Source organism: Typopeltis vanoorti, chromosome 26 (assembly GCF_054136105.1).
Source record: "Typopeltis vanoorti isolate ZY-2024b chromosome 26, IOZ_Tvanoo_1.0, whole genome shotgun sequence".
NCBI lineage: Eukaryota > Metazoa > Arthropoda > Arachnida > Uropygi > Thelyphonidae > Typopeltis > Typopeltis vanoorti.
In genome coordinates, this window is record NC_143574.1 from 29,201,884 (window position 1) to 29,223,133 (window position 21,250).

The 21,250-nt window shown below is 34.0% G+C and overlaps 1 protein-coding gene across 2 annotated transcripts in view; it reads left to right on the forward strand.

Annotated features, from left to right (window-relative positions):
• LOC150092449 (uncharacterized) overlaps positions 1-21,250 on the forward strand; it is a 161,568-nt gene that overhangs the window by 23,250 nt on the left and 117,068 nt on the right. For both annotated transcript variants that reach the window (XM_090415003.1, XM_090415004.1), the window contains exons 3-4: positions 3,949-4,027; positions 14,019-15,290. In XM_090415003.1, the coding sequence (XP_090271129.1) occupies positions 3,949-4,027; positions 14,019-15,290 (1,351 nt within the window). The remainder of the gene's footprint in view (positions 1-3,948; positions 4,028-14,018; positions 15,291-21,250) is intronic.

Genomic DNA, 21,250 nt, shown 5'->3' on the forward strand with positions numbered 1-21,250 from the left:
TGTTTTTGAACTAGGTTTGGTTTAAATATAGAGTTAATTACACCTGTTATTTTTAAATATTTTGCAATTTTTACGTTTATATCTTTTTCATTTTCGTATGTGATCATACATCCTAGTAGTTAAATGAATTCACCTGTTCTAAGATCTTGTTATCTATTACTGTTTTAGTTCTTGCTGGATCTTGTCCTTTAAAGACCATAGTTTTTGATTTTTCTGTTGATATTATCATACCATAATCTTTGGATATCCCGTTTAGATCTAAAATAGCTTTCTGTAAGTTATCTTCAGAATTTGTAATTATTATTTGGTCGTCGGCAAAGAGGAGAGTGTTTAAGTTTACTGTAGGAGAAAGTTTAATTCCTTGATGTAAATTTTTATTCCATTTTATTATTATTTCATTTAAGTAGATATTAAAAAGAGTTGCTGAGAGGGGACATCCCTGTTGAACCCCTTGGTTTATCTCTCTCGTATATGATAGCTCGTGATTTAATCTTATTTGTATTTGATTATTTTCATATATACATGTGATAGCTTTTAGGATATTATTTGGTATTTGTCTTTCTTTTAATATGTTAAATAATGTTTCTTTTAACTTTGTCAAATGCTTTTTCAAAGTCAATAAATGCAATATGTGTTTCTAAATTGTATTCTCTTCTTTTCTCTATTATTAATTTTAGGCAAAAGGCCAGGTCTATACATGATTGTCCTTTTCTAAATCCATTCTGTACTTCTAGAATAAAGTTTTCGGAATATTTCATTAGTTTGCTATTTAAGATTCTGCTAACAGGAATTTAGTATACTGATACCCCTATAGTTTTTAGAGTGGTCTCTATTACCTTTTTTAAAGATAGCAATCACAATTGATTTTTTCCGTTCTATTGGGGGGATACCAGTTGAATAAATTTTATATAAAAATAATAAAGATCTTTCTTTGAATCTTGTTCCTGCGTATTTATATAGTTCTGAACCTAGTTTATCTTCTCCAGGTGATTTTCCGTTTCTTGTTTCTTTCAGGCTGATTCTAATTCTTCTTCAGTTATTTCCTTTTCATTTTCGTTAATTGTTTGCCAGTTATCTTTTTTGAAATATTTGTCTGTCCACAATTCTGTGTAGTAATTTAGAAATTCTTCTAATTTCAATTCAGTGTTTAAGTTTATGTTTTGTTTGGTATCTTTTAAGTGTAGCATTTAAGTGTTTCAAAATCTTATATACATTGGGTCTTATTTTATATAAATCATGTTTTAAATTAGAAACAAATTTGTTCCATGATTATCTGTCTTTTTCTAACTCCTCTTTTAGCTATGGCTCTTATTCTTTTATATTCTATTTCATCTTCTAATCTTTTACTGCTTAACCATTTGTGATAGGCTTCTTTTTTCTTTTTGATTATTTCTTTGATTGTATCATCCCAGATCTTCAGTTTTTTTCTTTTATTGAATTTTTTGGTCTTTCCTAAGCTTTCATTTGCTGCTGCATTTAGTATCGTTTTTATATTAAGCCATTCTATTTCTTCATTTTGTTTTATTTTATCTAGATATTGGTTAATTCTTTGTTCATATAGCCATTGTACATTTGTGTCATTCAATAGTCTAGTTTTATAAACAAATGTTTAAATTTTTCTTTCTGTTCTTGTTACTTGTAGCTAGTTAGGTGGTAATCTTAATTTTATTTTTACAAGGAAGTGGTCACTGCTTATTTCATATCCTCTGTGAACTCTAACATCTAGTGAAAATTTTGATGTCTTTACATTTAATATGAAGTAATCTAATATTGATTTCCATCCTCTTGCTGCCCAAGTATATTTATGTATGTCGTTATGTTTATAGAAGGAATTCGTTATTTTTAGGTTACTATAAACTTACCAAATCAATCGATTTTTTGCCATTCCTGTTTAGAGTATGTTCTCCATGTATTCCTATATTATTTTTAATTTTTGTGTTTCCAATTCTTGCATTTAAGTTCTCCTGCTAAAATTACGTAATAATTTTTATTAAAAAAAAAAAAAAAAAAAAAAAAAAGGCTAATGCCTTTTTATTCTCGTTTACGGGGAGTAGGCGAGGCCATTTAGCCCTATCTAACTTTTGGAGACTGAGTGGGCAGTTCAATCTCCACTGGTACCAATCAGAGATAGATGGCCCAAGGCTATCACTAATTAAGCGGTACACAGTGAAGAGAGACGGCTCAAATGTGCTGCCATCTCGTGGTCCCTAACCCTAACACAATATATTTAATGTCTGAAATAATGTGGGTTCTGCGGTCGATTTTCTTGCGTTTACGGGACGAAAAACCCGAGTTACCAGGAGGAAAAACCCGCTAGCCCGTGCCAGAGATCGACTAACTCGGGAACCGGTCGAAAAAAGGCTTAGAAAAATTTCCTCTAGTCGCCGACTAATAATTTTTATTTATTTTATTATATATGTTTTGTATCTGATTATAAAAATCAATATTATCCTGTTCTCTTCCTTCTTCTGGGGCATATAAACCAATTATTGTTAAATAGCCTTTATCTATTTTTATTCTAGCTTCTATTATTCTTTCATTCCATAATTTATAATGTTTTAACTGTTTTGAAAGGGAGTTATGAATCCAAATCATGCTCCTGCTTGTGCTCTTTGGTCTCTGTTGACTCCACTGTATATCACATTAAAATTTTCAGTTCTCATAGTTCCTTTTAATTTCTTTTTTGTTTCAGTGATTACTGCTATTTTAAAATTTCTTTCATTTAATAATTGGTCTAATTCTGTTTCTTTATATGCTATTCCTCTCACATTCCAGTTTGCTATGTATATTATATTTTGTCATTTCCATTTTTGTTTTACCTTTTCCATTCCAGGGATTGTTTTCCATAGATTCAATTCGATTATCTTTTTCTGTCAGCTTACAAGTAGAATTATGTTCTCCATGTCATGGGACTAGCCTGACGATGGAATATTTCAGTAGTAGGGCTGCTACCTTAAGGCTTCTGAACTAGCCTTCTTCCGAATTTAAACCCATTGGATGAATAGGGTATATTGAAGGGGGAAAGAGTAGATTATAGAAGAATTATAGTAAGGTTTATAGAGAGGGCATAGTTGTAAGGCCAGAAATAAAAAGCCTCCATGGCCCTCGTGTACTCTAATAGCATAAGGGTCATAAAATAAGAAGAGTTGGCTGATAAGGCCTTATAGGAAAGATTAAAGTAGTGGATCTTCCTCAAAGTAGAAGAAGGAGAGAATAGATCCAGCTAGGGGTCCATGGGAGTGCTGCTTCAAATGAATACCATCTACTATGGGTCACAATAGCCAATTAAGTTTTGGGAATTAAAAGGTCTCAATTTGTGATTTTACAAAACCAACACGTTAACATTTTTAAGAAGCCTACAAACACTTATTTGTGTGTTGGAGGTGGGGATTAGACAACTGTTAACACTTGTATGGACATTTCTTGGACCAAAAATAGTTAGCACTCTTTCAATGGGCTTAAGTTTTATTAGTACCAGGCTAGTTACAAAGTCTCACCATTTCGGTTCTTTCTTTTCCTTGTGGATGCTAAACATTTTTGTAGAAACATAAGATACAATAAAGTCAGAAAACTCCACTTGGTATAATCTATTATGTCATTTATATTATATTTATTATGTATTGCTGTAATAAATGTAATGTCATTTATTATGTATTGCTGCTTACCTAGACAAAATATTAAACATCTGCAAGTATTAAGCCAGATTTATGTGACATTTTTTCTGTTATGATTTTTTTAAATTTTTTATGCAGTATTAAATGCTTCAAATTAGCATATTTATATAGTCCACATTTATTCTCATTTGTAATTCTTTTCTATCAGTCAACATGTTTATTTATTAACATTAATCAAGCAACGTTTCAGTTTTAATGATTATAATAATAATAAAAAAATTATGTATTTTTGAGTTTAGTATATATATGCTATATAATCATTCCTATATTCTAGATCACCTGTTCATCCAAAGAAATCAAATAATGAAAGTAAAGAAAACACATCAAAGAATTCTGAAAATAATGATTTACTGGTAAGTAAAGATAATCATAACCTCTAAATATACACTAATCAAAAATTGTAAGGACAGTATTGTAATGCATGCATAGCTCAATCAATGGTACAGCAAGCATTCTGTTTATTTATGCACTGGTTTTTGCAACCTTGTGGGAAAAGTCGTAAAAAAAAAAAAAAAAAAAATCATGCTGCTCAAATGTATGAGAGAAATGATATCAAAAGGCTTACATAATTATCTGTGACCAGTATATAACCAATTTCAGTTGCTCTTACCCTATGATAACAACAAAAGATATCTTAAGGATATCAAATTATCCACGTGGATAAAGTGGTTTCTGTTCATTCTGAACACACACACACACACACACACACACACACACTGGCGTCCAAAGGCTAAGGATGAACTACATTTTTACCTGTATATGAAAAACTTTTTATGACACTAGAACCAAATGTTGACATCCATTTATTGCCATCATACTAATAAATTATATTACACAAAAATGTGTTATAAATTTCGTACAAATTAAACTGCAATATATTTTTGGCAAAAGTTGCAAATTTCCTAAGGAGAGGTAGTTAAGAAATTAATGTACAGTAATAAAAAAAATAACTAACACTGGGTTTATAGGGCATAATAATTATTTAATTAAACCTACTAGTTTTGCCACTTAAGCTAGTGGCTTTGTCTGGGTTAGGATGAACATGCATATATACAACAAGCATTAAATATGAATCATTACATAACTAAAAACACCAAAGAAATCCGAAGATTGGTACTATCAACATAAGAAGCTTGAATGGCAAAGAAATGTAGCTAGCTGAGAAATTGGATAAGTACCAGATCAACATAATAAGGGTGACTGAAACAAAAAACACAAAAACTGGTGAGAGCTTTCTGAGCAATAAATGCAAAATGTTATATGGGGAATTGGACAATGAGACTTATTTGTGCCTCCTATGGTCCAACAGAAGGTTCTACTAAGGTAGAAGTGGAGGAATTTTTTTGAGGACTTAGAGAAAGCAATTGACACAATGAAAAAGGAAAAGTTGGTCCTTATTGGAAATCTAAATAACAAAATAGCAGAGTAGGAAATGATTGTCAGTCATACAAAAATATTTTGGGAAAATTTGGAGAAAAGAGCAAAGTTAATAATAATGGCAAATACTTGTTGGATTTCTGCTTAGGACATGGACTGGTTATTACTAACACCATGTTCCAACATAAAAATGCACAAATTCACATGGAGAGAAGAGGCAGGGAATAAGAAAGGTCTCGTTGACTGTGTTATTGTTGATAGTGATGGTTTCTCACTGTGCAGGACACTAACGTACAGAAGATTTGAAATTGGAAGTGATCACCATTTAGTCTTGAGCAGGATAAGATTGAATTTCACATTGAAAAGAACATGTAAGAAAATTTTAAACTGAATAAAAGTTGAGCAACTGTCAGATGTTAACTGTAGAATAAAATACACAAACATTATTGAAAAAAAAATTAAAGATTTTGAGAACAGGAACCAAACCATGGAGATTCAGTGGCAAATCCTGAAGAAAATGATTGATTCAGCCAGAGGGGCATGTGGTGAGGTTGTCTGCAAGGATAAAAAAATCAGAACTCCATGGTGTACACAGGAAGTTAAAGAGACAGTGAAGGAAAAGAAGAAAGCATGGCAAATAAGTCAGCTTGTGCTCTTAGAGAATACAGAGACAAATGTAAGAAAGCTAAACAGTGTGTAAAACTAGCTAAACATAAGTCATAGGAAGACTTTGGTAAGAACTTAGAAAATAAATATCAAGAAGGTGGCAAAATATTTTGCAGGTTATTTTAAAAGCTTAGAAATGGAGGAAAGAGTGCTGTAAAAGGAGTTGGAGATGATAAAGGTGACATGAAAACTAGAGAAAAATGATATCCTTGAAATATGGAGTAATTACTTTGAAAAATTGCTAAATGAAACAGTGACAGCACAGTGGTAAAAGAAACTCTCAACAGGCATGCAATCCAGAATACTTAACAGCTTATGACATGCATTACCTCTGTCTTTGTGCCCTAGCAGTACCACCTCAAAAAATTCCACTACATATCATACTTGAAGTAGAAAAGCTGAAATTTCAAAAGCCTGGAATTTGGAAAGGTAGCTGGAGATACATGATAATCGACCAGAAATGCTGAAGTATGGAGGGATAAAAGTCTCACAGTTACTGCACTGTATAGTTCAGAAGGCCTGGACAGAGGGACGAATTCCAGATGATTGGAGTAGAGCTCTCACAGTACCCACATATAAAAAGGGAAAAACTGAATGTGAGAATTACAAATGTATTTCCCTACTGAGTGTTCTTGTAAGACTTATGCAAGTATACTTGAGAAACATTTAAGGAGGATTGTGAAAGGGAAGCTTGGTTAAGAACAAGCTAGATTCATGCCAAATAGAGCTGTCAGAATCAGATTTTCACTTTACAACAGATCGTTGAGAAATCCTGGGAATATAACAAAGATCTGTATTTAAGTTTTGTAGATCTGGAAAAGGCATATGACAAGGTGCCAAGAGAGAAGCTATTCAATACGCTACAGTTATATGGTGTCAATGGGGCATGATATCAAGCAATACTTAGTCTTTATTTGAGTTGTAAGTCAGCAGTTAGAATTGAAGGAGGTACAGGAAGATGGTTTAATGTTAAATCTGGTGTGAGACAAGGATGTACATTATCCCCTCTGTTATTCATTATCTATATGGATCACATTATGAAGGAAAGTGGTATTAAACATGATATCAAAATTGGGGATGTTAATGTCAGCTGTTTGCTTTATGCAGATGAAGTTGTACTTCTAAATAAATCAGCTACAAGTCTGCAAGATTCTCTGACTAAATTGAATAACTGTTGTAATAGATGTGGTATGAAAGTCAGCAATAACAAGACAAAGACAATGAAAATAGGCAAAAGCATTGAAAATATCAACTGCATGATGAATGGAGAACCTGTAGAACAAGTAAAACATTTCAGCTACTTAGGCAAGATTTTAGTGAAGATGGTAAATTAGATAAGGAAACAGACAACAGAATCAACAAAGCTGGTATATGGTAGGAAGTCAACTGAATAAATATATGTGGAATAAGAGAGAAATTAGTTAAAACACTAAAGTAGCTATATACAACACAGTGTTCAAGCCATTTTAATTTATAGATCTGAGAACTGGGTTAGAAATAAAACACTTGACCAAAGACTAGAGGCCACAGATATGAGAGTCCTGAGAAAGATTAGGGGTGTGAATAGATGGCATCAATGCCAATATCATATTAGGAAAGAACTTAACATTGTTAACATCCAGGAATGTGTTAGCAGAGCTAATCTCAGGTGGTATGGTCACTTAAACAGAATGGAAGAATGAAAGATTAGCAAAATAAGTGTTCTCTGCCAAGTTTGCAGGAAAAAGACCCAGAGGAAGACCAAGATATAGCTGGATTGATACAGTAAAAATGCCTTAGAAGACAGAAATATAAGATCTGATAGTGTTGGAGTCTTAACAGGTAACAGATTGATTTGGAGGAAAATTGTAGGTAGGAAGTTATTAATTGTGTAAATTTTTCATGTATCATCTTGATACTATCATATCCTGTACACCCCTTGAGGGTACATACCAAGAATTTGATGATGATAAAATTTTTACATGACTTCTACTCCACAAAAGGTTGTAATCCATTATACATTTAGTATCATCAGTAGGCAAAGTGTTAGATAATCCTGAAACTCTGCTGACATGCCAAACATTGAAATTTTTCAAGCCATTTCAGCCTGAAATTATTAGCATTAAATACCTAAAATCATGTTTCAAAATTTTACAGTTAAAGAAATATTCAAATTTCTTTTGATTTTCTTCTTAATGTCATTAATTCTGAGTATTGAATCTTGAATATTCATTTGAATTATGTAAAAGTAAGCAATATCTCTCACATGTTTGTTTTTGTAATTCACTCAGTGAATTTGTTCTTTTCATGCTTGCTGCTTTCAAAGATCACTTATATTTGTTGGTTACAGGACAGCATTTGGAAATTTGGAAAACCAAACACACAACTTTTTCAGTCCACTTGTGAGGCTGTTAGATTGTGATAGTGTGGAAATTTATGAATTCTATCTTATCACAGTCTAACATGTTTTCCAAACAAAAGAATGAGATAAATACAGTAAATTGCCTCTAAGTGTAGAATAAGTATTATATATATATAAATCAAGTATGTTCTGTTATGAAAGGTTAATTAAGTATGTATTTTGTGCCATTCGCGGACGTGTTTAATTTAGTATTGAAAATGTAAAGCATTACCAGAGCTTTAGAAATTAACCTGTGTAAAAGAATTTTAAAGTGTAAGCACAAATCCAACAGTTTGGGGGGTGTCAAGTCCAAAGGTTACGGAGTCGTAACGCAAGGGAGGGTTCGCCCCAAGTAAACAATGACGTCATAGTACGTGCAACAAGCAGGGCAGACAATGGACGCTATGACATAGTAGTTCGCTGGACACCGAAAGGGGCGAGAAACGCCGAGAAATAGGAGGGAAATATAAGGGTCATGCGACCCTGAAACAAGGCTTTTTCTCCCTGGATTTCCTGGTGTTCAGTTTCCGTGTGGTATCGTGGGGCGTGTGTCCTCGATGTCGGAGGACGGATCCAATAGGCAGCTACAGTCTTGGCGGCCGTGTTCTCCGTGGAAGGAACGAAGTCTGGCAAGTCCACAGAAGGCCAGTTTCCTGTGAACCTCTGGAGCTCTAAAGAACCAAAGGCGAAGATAAGTAAACTTTATTTGTGTTTAACAGAATATGTGCCAAGTTAACATGTTATGGAAAAGGAACATTAATGATATTGGATAAAATTATATTGCTAGGACTTGAGAAGGATATTGAAATTATGTTTATTATCTGTCGTTGTGTTAATGTTCGCCTTTATATTGAATGAAATTAAGGATGTGTTTAGAGTAAAGAATTGGCATAATATTAAGAGATTGTGAACGATATGAATGTTATCTTGTGTAGTCTGACAGAGCTACGGAGCCTTAGATTGATTGTGAAAATAGTACATGAATAATGCATTAGCGAAGGTTAATATAATTCATACTTTAGGAAGCTACTGTATATTAATTTATATGTGTAACAGTAGTGTTTGAATTTTATATACCTTGTCTGAACCTCCCTTAAGATGGGATTTATTTTAGTGTTCTTATGTGTATCAACCTTTGAGTACAATAAACCTTGCTTTTGATTCTAACAAAGACTTTCTGTGATTTCTGGAATCCGATGCACCGCTTATAAAAATATTAATGCAAACCTATGCGGGATATCTGAAAGAGTAAATTTTGGTCACGTCTGCTGAGCTAATTGGTATCGTTAAGTACTGTCCTGAGATTACCTCTTGGTTGTTAATATTAATTAATCTAATAGCACTAAGTGGCGCAGCGAAACAAATAAATTTCTTGGCGTTTTAAGAGGGGTAAATCTCAGACACTCTGATACTCTGGTACTGCCTCGATCTCGAGGAAATTCCATTGTCCCTCAGAGGTACCACGTGTTACCTGATAGAGTGTATCAAGGAGATATAGTAAAAGGTTAAAGTAGTTGTATTTGAGAAGAAAGGTTACAACATAAACCATGCAGCAGATAGGATATAAAATAGTTAATAGCGAATAAAATTAAAGAAAGCTTTCTTCTTCTTCTTCTTCCTATCATGGAATATAGGCCATGTGGCCTGTTCCGGTCTCATGCCATCTCTTTCTTGGTCTTCCGATTCTTCTTTTTCCACTTATTTTGTATCTGTATAATATTTTTGGTAGTCTGCTGTTGTCCATTCGATTTAAATGTTCTAGCCATTTTTGTTTATACTGTCTTATGTAGTAATTAATTGGTTTGATTTTTAGGGATTGTAAGATTTCTTCATTTGTTTTGTGGTCCCACTTGGTATATCCCGCTGTTTTTCTGAGGAACTTCATTTCTGCTGTTTGAATTCGTTTTTCATCTTTCCTTTTCATGGTCCATGTTTCGCTTCCGTATAGTAGAGTTGATTTTGACAAGACATTATATAGTCTGATTCTAGTGTGTTTTTGTACCAGGGATGGCTTAAATATACTATTTATTATGCCATTTACTTTGACAAAGTTTGATATTTTAGTGTCTATGTCTTTTTCTTCTTCGTATGATAGATCACATCCCAAGTATCTGAAAGTGTTTACTTGTTCTAGTATTTTATTGTCTATCACTATTTTACTTCTTATTGGGTTTTCTCCTTTGAATGCCATTATTTTTGTTTTTTCTTTGGATATTGTCATATTATATTGCTTTGAGATATCATTTAATGATTTTAATGATCTTTGTAAGTCATCTTCTGATGTAGCTAATACTATTTGATCATCTGCAAATAGTAGTGTATCTATCTTCATTTGCGGGGTCATTTGTATACCAAATGGGTTATGCTGTTTCCAGATTGTTAATATTTCATTTATATATATATTGAAAAGTAGAGGTGAGAGGGTACATCCTTGTCGTACTCCTCTTGATATATCTTTCCATTCTGAGGTGTGTTCTAATTTAACTGCTATTTTATTTCCTGTATATATTTCTTGAATAGATTGTAAAAGTTGATTTGGTATGTTTAAATCGGTTAATATTTTAAACAATTTTTGTCGACTAATTTTGTCAAACGCTTTTTCATAATCAATAAATGCCACGTGTTTCTTTTCGAAATTCTCTTCTCTTTTCTATTAATAATTTTAAAGTAAAAATTGGATCTATGCAGGATCGGCCTTTTCGGAAGCCATTTTGTTCTTCTAGTAATTTGTTTTCTACAATGCTGCTTAGTTTCTCTTTTAATATTCCTGCATATATTTTATATCCTGTATTCAGCAGGCTAATTCCCCTATAATTATTGCAATTGTCTTTATTTCCTTTTTTATAGATTGGGATGACCAGTGCTTTTTTCCAAGAGTTAGGGGTTTTTCCGGACATCCAAACCATATTAAAAAATTTCAAAAGTCTTTCATTAAATTTTTCACCTACATTTTTGTATAGTTCTATATTTATATTGTCTTCTCCTGGCGTTTTCCTATTTTTCATCTTCTTTAATATATTTTTCAGTTCTAACATTGTGATATTTTCTATTAGGTCATTCTTTGTCTTATAAAATTTTAATTCATTGTTCTCATCTGTCCAGAGATTTTGGAAATAGGTCACCCATTTTTCTAAATCTGTTGTTTGTATTTTTATCTTTTCTTTTATTTCTTTATTCATGTATTTTATTACTTTATAAGTTTTGGGTTGTGGCTTAAATAAATCCTTTTCTAGTTCTGTTACGAAATTGTTCCATCTTTCTCTATGTTTTTTTCTTACTTCTCGTTTTGCAATTGCACTATTTCTTTTATACTCTATTTCTGCTTCTATTGTTTTGGAATTTAGCCATTTCTGGTAACTGTCCTTTTTGGTTTTTATTATATTTTCTATTTCTTTGTTCCAGTCTCGTAGTCCTCTTTTTCTAATCCATTTGTGCTTTATTCCTAAGGTTTCTGTTGCTGCTTTTGTGAGAATTTGTTTCAAATTTTCCCATTCATCTTCTATGTCCCTTGATTCATGTGTGGTTTCTGTTTTTAAGTTTGTGCATTTTTGATATTGTAGTCTAACTTGAGGATCCTGTAATGAAGAAATTTTGTAGCTTGGCTGGTAAGAATTTTCAATTCTATGTGTTTTTAGCCACTTTGGTTTAAAACGAATTTTTGCTGATACCATATAATGATCAGAGTTTAATTCAAAGCCTCGATATGCTCTTACGTCTAAAATTAACTCCGCTAATTTAAAATTTGTGATAACGTAGTCGATTACTGATTTGTATCCTCTGGCTGACCAAGTATATTTATGTATTTCCTTGTGTTTAAACATTGAATTCATTATTCTCATATTATTATAAATGACAAAATCGCGCAATCTGCGACCATTTTGATTACATGTATCTTCGCCAAATTTACCTATGTTTGTTTTGTATTTTTTGTTTCCTATTCTGGCATTTAAATCTCCTGCTAGCAGTAAATAGTCAGTTTTGTTTGTTTTATCTATGGCATTCTGTAATTCTTTATAAAATATATTACTGTCTTCTTCTTTTCCCTCTTCTGGTGCATATGCACCAATTATTGTTATGTGGCCTCTTAATGTCTTGAGTCTAATTTCTATTAGTCTTTCATTCAAATAGTTGTAATATACAATATTGTTCTTTAGGGATTTATGTACCATAATCATTATACCTGCTTTTGCTCTTGCTTCTTTTTTTATCCCACTGTAGATTTGTATATAGTTGTTTGTTTCTTTTGTACCTTTTTGTTTTTTCTTTGTTTCTGTTACTATAGATATTTTTATGTTAGCTTGGTTTAGTTGTTTATCAAGTTCTTCTTCTTTGTGTGCAATGCTTCTCACATTCCATGTTGCAATCTTCATTATGTGTTCCTTTTTCCAATTTCGTTTACCGTTTCCTGGGTTGTGGTCTTTTCCCTGACAGTCCGTCCGGCTTTTCTTTGCATGAAACTTGAAAGTATTTTGAATTTCCCCAGGGCAGGTTACTAACCTGTCGCTGGGTAAGTCCAGTGGTAGGGCTGCTACCTAACGCCTCTGGACAGGCAGATCTAACAGCATTTACTCTGTTAGGGTGTTAAGGTTATACCGCCCATACTCGGTCGCCAGTGCCTCGTTTGTACTTTTAGAACAGGATGGACCACAGGAAGGTGAGGTTGACATTTGAGTGGGAGAGGCTATGTATTGCGCTTCACCACCCCTTCCACCCCATTGTCCATTGTCATTTGTCCCTCTGAGGGACAAATTCCATTGTCCCTCAGAAGTACCACGTGTTACCTGATAGAGTGTATCAAGGAGATATAGTAAAAGGTTAAAGTAGTTGTATTTGAGAAGAAAGGTTACAACATAAACCATGCAGCAGATAGGATATAAAATAGTTAATAGCGAATAAAATTAAAGAAAAGCATTATAACATAAATAACGCAGCCGATAAGGTTAATATTGAAGGAGGCTTAGGTTAGAAAAGGATAGAATAAAATACAATAAAAGACAAGAAAACAATACAACGAGGGCTCCAAATCTGATAAATTTTTATGTATTCATCAGATCTAACATCCCATATCAGAGAAGAATGCTAAACCCATCATCCCTCTATATGAGATAGTAGTCTGAGCATAATGGTGGAGAGACTTCAGAGTCCACTGATCAAGATGATTGAAGAGTTGAAAAATCTGTCTTTGTATTAGAATAGGCCGAAAGTTTGTTTTAAAAAATTTGGCTGATATATAAGTATAAAACAGGGGATATGATAAAAAAATCATGTTACTAAGGATGTTTTGCATAAGAAATTTTTTGATACATGTTAGGAGGAGGGAGAGAGCAGGGACTTGCTCATGGAAGTTTGAGTGTATTTATCAAGGATATAAGGACCAGGTGTTTTTGCTTGAAGAGTGGTGAATGAGTGGAATAGGTTACAGGTAAGTATGAGTGTATTGTCAGTGAATGAAGTGAAGGAGAGAGAGAGAGAGAGAGAGAGAGATGATAGGCATTTTGTGAATAATGGTTAGTGTAAACCTTGTGTGATAGTTAAGACTATCACACAAGGTAGTCATTTATGCTTGCTTCCTCCCAGAGTGTCCTAGTTTCACTTCCGATTGGAATGAAATAAAGTATAAAAGTCCTTCATGTTTTTGTTTTTTTTTTGAAGCTTAATTACATAACACTCAAATGATTAAATCTTATATTTAAAATTCTTTACTATTAAATTCAGTTAAATTCATAAGAGAGAGCTTGAGAATAGATATTTATCATCAATCCAAGTTTCTTTGCTAAGACCAGTCATTTACTGACTTTGTGTTATTATATTTGTTGCTAAAGTAATATCAAAAATAGTACAAAATTACCATTATATTTTTCTGAAATATAATAGTAACTGATGTTTGAACTTTTTATGGCTAATGCAAATTATTCTTTCAGCTCCATCCTGCTGCAGATTCTGGTGAAGTGTTATTTAAGTCATTTGAAAAGTCACAGCCAAAGAATACAGACTGTTCTGTTTTTTCACCTACTAAAGAAGAAAAGAAACATTGGAGTATTAGACATACTGTACTGAATGAGTTGAATGATTCACATGCAGAAAATTCTTCCTTTGCAGATTTTCAAGACCACAAAGAAAAGAAAAGAAAGAGACAAAAAAAACTGATGAAACAAAAGAAATGCAATAATAAAACATGTGAAAAATCTGTAAATGATAAAAAACAGCAAGTTGCTTTTGAAATTACGAAGTGCATTGAGAAGCAGTATGGATTTCAGTGTATTGACTGGAGTGATATTGAGAAACACAGTCTAATTATAGAAAGAACTCATCTCTTAAACCAGTCTGATGAAAATGAATGGATTAGTAATACAGATGATTCTGATGATTTGTTTCCAGTCAACCCAGATTCATTTAATATGCGACCAAATTCTGTCAGTAGTATTCCAGACTTATCAGACATTTCCAAAATGAATGATTCAGACAAGGCTACTAATTGTAATATATTTTCTTCAGCCATACAAACAAGTACACCAAACGTCAACTTTCTAAAACCATGGCAATGCTTTAAACAAAGAATTAATAAGCCAAGAACTTTGTACTCACATCTGCATTTAAAACATTCATTACACAATACACAAAATAAAGTTGATGTTAAAACAAGTATTCTTTCAAACTTGACTAATGATTTGAAATCTCCAGCTGAAAATAAAATTAGATTGTCAGAAAGCATGCATTCAGACTATTATAATGTTGACCAGAAGCTAAATAAATTGAGTATCATTGAGGGTTCTAATAGTACAAATTTAAAAACATTATCCCTTCATAGTCATTCAAAAAGAAGTTATGAGAACATTTTCTCTTCTAGGAATGTCAAAGATAATAGTGTGGTACCATTTTTTTCAGAAAGAGATAATTCTGTAAATAGTGATAAACACACAAGCATCAGTCTCTTTATTGGCTCCTTTCATGAAGAACAAACACACAAAAACTCAAAAGAATATAAATCAGATTACTTTTCTAGATCTTGTTTTCCTATTATGAATGTTAGTGTAAAAGGATCATTGAATGAAACAGATCTCAAAATCTTTAATGATAAACAACGAATAACATCTGAAAGTTTTGATGGATTTTCTGAAGAATCTATTCTCAGGGCTCAGCAGAAAGCTTTTGAGGCTGATCAGAGGTTAAAAGCTTTAAGGAATTCACCTATGGTATGTATTCTGTCATTAATAATCATTCATATAATCATGAAAACGTATGTTGATTCTGTAACTGTCTGAACATAACTTTTCTTACATATTGAAATATATCTTTCTTGATCATTAATCGAAACTACTCAATTCCGAAAAATTGAATTAAAGTCTTTCACATATACAGTGGTTTCCTGCTTTTCACCTTTCTGCTCTTTTGCCAATCTTCCATGCACTTTTTCTCTTAGTCGACTCGCATTCATTGTCAAGAATCAAAATATTTAAAAGTAAGCTTTGGTTCATTTTACTGTATTTTTGTATATCCTAATGTGTTATTTAGATTTTGCACTCATTCGCAAGTGCATAATATAGTGCATTATGTTTTTCTGCAGCTAAAATGCATTTGCTATCTAAACAAAGGCTAGATTCCAGTTTTTGCCAGTGTTCTGCTCCCTAACCTGGTCCACAGAAAATGTACCTGTGTGTGTGTGTCGTATTTTGAAATGTTATATGATCAAGTTATTGTTCTGATTGTTCATGTATGTTTATGTGTGCACTGGCATAACTACCCTGTAAAGTTGTCCTCCCTTGCTCCCCATTAGTGTAGAAGCCTACAAACTTGTGGGCCAAATAAAGTTTAGGGAACAATGAAAGTTTGTGGGATAGAGCCAGTTAAAAATTTGTGCATTAGTTGGTTATAATTTAACTAACGCTGAATGTTGTGTAAAAGGATCATTAATGAAACAGATCTCAAAATCTTTAATGATAAACAATGCAGAACATCTGAAAGTTTTTTTGGATTTTCTGAAGAATCTATTCTCAGGGCTCAGCAGAAAGCTTTTAAGGCTGATCAAAAGCCAAAAAAAAAATTCCGGTTTCCCTAATTAAGGAACAAAAGGAAAAATAATAACTTGGGAGTAGGGGGCATAAAAACATATGAAAGTCAGGTATATATTATGTAAAAAGCGATGCAGAGTCTGGTTATTGTGTGCAAATGACTGATGCTGTCAACGATATATGCGCATGAACCATGGCAGGAAAAGCATGCATTTTGGAGTAGTTTTTCCGTTTTGTGACTGGAATAAGAACAAGATATTTCATGATAGCAGATTTCTTGGATATGGCTGCAAGACTTCATTTAACTTATGAATTCGGTTGGAAAGCCACCATAAGACTCAAGGCTAGCCAAAATCAGATGGAAGTGTCTAGATTTTATATATGTATATATATATATATATGTACAGGGTGTTCGGGATAAATTTGACAGTTTCGTAAGGAAAAAGAAAATCTTCTTTGTATCTATTAAATTTAATGAATTGACAAAAAAACATTACAGGCAGAGTTAATTACAATACTATCAACAAGATTTACTCAAAATAACCACCATTAGCATCGATCACAGCTTCAATTCTGCTTCGGAACCTCGAACAAGCTGATGCTACAGTCTCCCTGGGAAGGGCCGCAAAAACTGTTTTAATTTTATCCATTAACTGGGCTTTTGTATTACTGGAAGTGCGATTGGTGTCTTTTTCAACTGCGCCCCATACAAAATAATCCATGGGGTTAAGGTCTGGGGAGTTTGGAGGCCAAACATTTGGACTGGTGAAGTCGTAGAAATTTTCAGACAACCATTTTTGACTTTTCCCAGAGGTGTGGCAAGGGGCCGAATCCTGCTGCCATACATACGGCCTACCATTGGCTACCCTTGTTATCCAGGGCTTGACTACAGTTAGCAACTCCACAAACAAAGCCCGAATTCCAATGCCAGGGTTCTTCAACACCTGTTCCTGCAGATTTGCGAGGAATTCTGCTGTACGAACGCAATCAGATCGTCTGCTAGGGATCTTTCTTCTTGCTACATCCTCGTAGTCACCATTGCAAGTCTCTAGTTCATGCCTGATTGTTTTTACTGTATTCAGGGAGCATTGGGCAGCAGTCGTAATATCCTTATTTTGATGGCGGGCACGAATCATCATGATACAAGTTATTCTCTTCCATGATTCAGGTGGGTTCCAGCTATCCATCCTTTCTGACATCTTGTATATGAATGAAGAAGGGTCCAAACTTTTAAATGAAGAGAAGTGTGTGTTAATACATGTAACTTACGGAAAAATATAATTAATTATAAATATGTCAAATTTATCCCGAACACCCTGTATATATGACCTACACATGAAAGGTAATAAGACCTATAGCAGATCAGCACCTTGTGTGGGCAGATGGTTACATATGAGTTGTACTTGGTTTACAGACTGTGGAACCACCACCAACCACAATCAGCATCTTGGAACTGTTTGTGGTTGTTGGAATTGGAGTCCCATATACAGTGAAGAAAGGCCATGGACAACAACTACAGTGGGTGACCAATATCTCCACTTATCTGCTTGCAGAAATGAGTGTTACCCTTCTATTTTTCAGAAAATGTACCAGTGTGTGTGTGTGTGTGTGTTACTTTGAAATATTGCATGATTAAGTGTTTATTTGCAATTGTTATTTATTTTTATGTATATTTATGTGTGTAATAGCATAGCTGCCATGTAAAACCCCCACAGTGCAGAAGCCCTACAAACTTGGTGGGCTTCTGCACTATGGGGCCAAATAAAATCAAGAGAATCATTGTGGGATAGAGCCAGTTAGAAATTTTTGCATTAGTTAGTCATAATCTACACTGGTTTCCATAAATTAAAGAACAAAGCAAAAAATAGTGATAACTCTGGGGTAGGGCTAAAAACATGAAAGTCAGGTAGATTATATAAAAAGTGTCGCTGAATCTGGTTATCGTATACAAATAAGTGATGCTGTCAACATGCAGTATGCAAGCCCCATATTACCCGAACCAACAAATGTCATCTTCAGTGGTGTAGCCTATACAGTGGGACATAGAAACTTGGAAAGTTGTGTTATGGAGCGATGAATCACACTACACATCAATTGAGCAGATGGACAGGTGTGACAGATGTCTGGTGAATGTCTCTTACTATAGTGCATAACTCCAGCTATGAAATTCTGAAGTGGCAGCATGATAGTATGCTCCTGTTTCTCCTGGTTTGGCCTGGTACCTCCATTTGTAGTGCCATGAACATTGAACTGTGAGAGTTATGAGGTATCTGAACATTCTGGATCCCCATATTGGGGAAGGTAGTAGAACACCCCAACCACACTCCTGCATATCGTAAGAGGCGATAAATGGAGATATCCAGTCCCCAGGGGGTATAGCCGGGTTCCCTTTGGGGGTTGGGCAAAGGGCTAATCACTCCTCCATGTAAAAATTATCTGATTATGGAAACTGCGTATCTGATGAACAAATGCTCCTGGCAACCGACATGACTTATGAGACCCCAAAAGATGGTTATCTAGCCTGGTCTGATGTGGATAATGTATATATATATGACACATCAAGAGGAAAGCCTTTTGGAACCCTTGTTGTTGAAAGAGCCACTTATGAAACCACAAAAAATTTTAAAGATTGGATCATGGAATGTCAGAACACTGTACCAGGTAGGACAAACTAGGCAGGTAACAAAATTAAATGGACAATTACAAGTTAGACATTTTAAGCATTGGTGAACTCAGATGGACTAGCTTTGGTAGACTTAAAACTAAAGACAACAAGACAATACCGCACTCCAGATCAAAGGAGAAACGTGAAAAAGGAGGTGCACTAATATTGAACCCAAAAGTAACCAAAAGTCTGATGGAATGGGAACCAGTAAATGAGAGAATTATAAAAGCCAGGTTCTATTCCAAATTTATTAAACTTTCTGTTGTACAGGTTTATGCATCTACCAAAGATGCCAATGAAGAAATAAAAGAAAGCTTTTATGAACAACTCCAAAAGGTAATAAATTCTATTCCAAAACACGATATGATAATACTCATTGGCGATCTTAATGCAAAAATGGGTAAAAGGTCATGTGTAGAAGAAAAATCCTTAGGTTTCAAAGCATGTAGAGACCGAAATGAAAATGGCATGATGTTTGTATCCTTTTGTGAAATGAACTTAATGCAAAAATGGGTAAAAGGTCATGTGTAGAAGAAAAATCCTTAGGTTTCAAGGCTTGTAGAGACTGAAATGAAAATGGCATGATGTTTGTATCCTTTTGTGAAATGAACAACTTTGTCATTGGAGGAAGTAAATTCAAGCATAAAGAAATACATAAAGGTGTGCTTAAGGGTCAAAGCTGTATAACTGAGAGGAGATCTCCACATAGCCTTTAAAGGAATGCAGAGAACCGACCAGGGCTTCTGACCTAATGTCCAATCCTCACCTTCTCGTGGTGCACCCTGTTGGGTATCTACTTGGATACTGAACGGACGAGGATGGGCTGGTAATTTGGGATTTAGCCGACCAAATTGTATTCTTATTGGTTAAACCAAAATAAAAAATGATGGTACAACATGACAAAATTTCATGCCAGCTGGGGCGTCGCACGGTTAAACAAGGCCCCGTTGTTTTCGCCAGGGAACCAGGGCAAACAGCGAAAAGTCAGCTACAGGAACAAATCTGAAAATAAACCTCAGCTCAACATCACCAGAGTTAAAGATCGGTACTATCAACGTAAGAAGCCTGAATGGCAAAGAAATGGAGCTAGCTGAGGAATTAGATAAGTACCAGATCGACATAATAGGGGTGACTGAAACAAAAAAGACCAAAACTGGTGAGATCTTTCTGAGCAATAAATACAAAATGTTATATTCAGGCAATGACAATCAAGTAAAAGAAGGAGTAGCCATAGTATTCAACACAAAATACGAGGCTAATCTTCTTGAATGGCAGTCAGTCTCAAGTAGAGTAATGTGGGCAAATGTGAGAATGGGGAACTGGACAATGAGACTTATTTGTGCCTATGGTCCTACAGAAGGTTCTACTAAGGTAGAAGTGGAGGAATTTTTTGAGGCTTTAGAAAAAGCAACTGACACAATGAAAAATGAAAAGTTGGTCCTTGTTGGGGATCTAAATAGCAGATTAGGAAATGATTGTGAGACATATAAAAATATTTTGGGAAAATTTGGAGAAAAGAGCAAAGCTAATAATAATGGCAAATATCTGTTGGATTTCTGCTCAGGACATGGACTGGTTATTACTAACACCATGTTCCAACATAAAAATGTGCACAAATTCACATGGAGAGAAGAGGCTAGGAATAAGAAAAGTCTCATTGACTATGTTATTGTTGATAGTGATGTTTTCTCCCTGTTGCAGGACACCAGAGTGTACAGAGGATTTGAAATTGGAAGTGATCACTATTTAGTCTTGAGCAGGATAAAATTGAATTTCATATTGAAAAGAATAACATGTAAGAAAGTTTTAAAGCGAATAAAAGTTGAGCAGCTCTCAGATGTGAGCTGTAGACTAAAATACACAAAGATTATTGAAGGAAAAATGAAAGAGTTTGAGAACAGGAATCAAACCTTGGAGATTCATTGGCAAACTCTGAAGAAAACATTGATTGATTCTGCCAGAGAGGCATGTGGTTAGGTTGTTTGTAAGGATAAAAAAATCAGAACTCCCTGGTGGACACAGGAGGTTAAAGAGGCAGTGAAGGAAAAGAAGAAAGCATACCAAAAGTTCCTGTCAAATAAGTCAGCATGTGCTCTTAGAGAATATAGAGACAAATGCAAGAATGCTAAACAAAAGTCATGGGAGGACTTTGGCAAGAATATAGAAAATAAATATCAAGAAGGTGGCAAAATATTCTGGAGGTTGTTGAAGAAGCTTAAGAATGGAGGAAAGAGTGCTATAAAAGGAATTAGAGATGATAAAGGTGACATGAAAACGGGAGAAAAAGATATCCTTGAAGTATGGAGTAATTTCTTTGAAAAACTGCTAAATGAAACAAGCAGTGATGACAGCACAGTGGTAAAAAACACTGACCAGGCATGCAGTCAGGAATACATATCCATACTTGAAGTAGAAAAAGCCATCAAAGCCTTGAAATGTGGAAAGGCAGCAGGAGTAGATGATATTCGACCAGAAATGC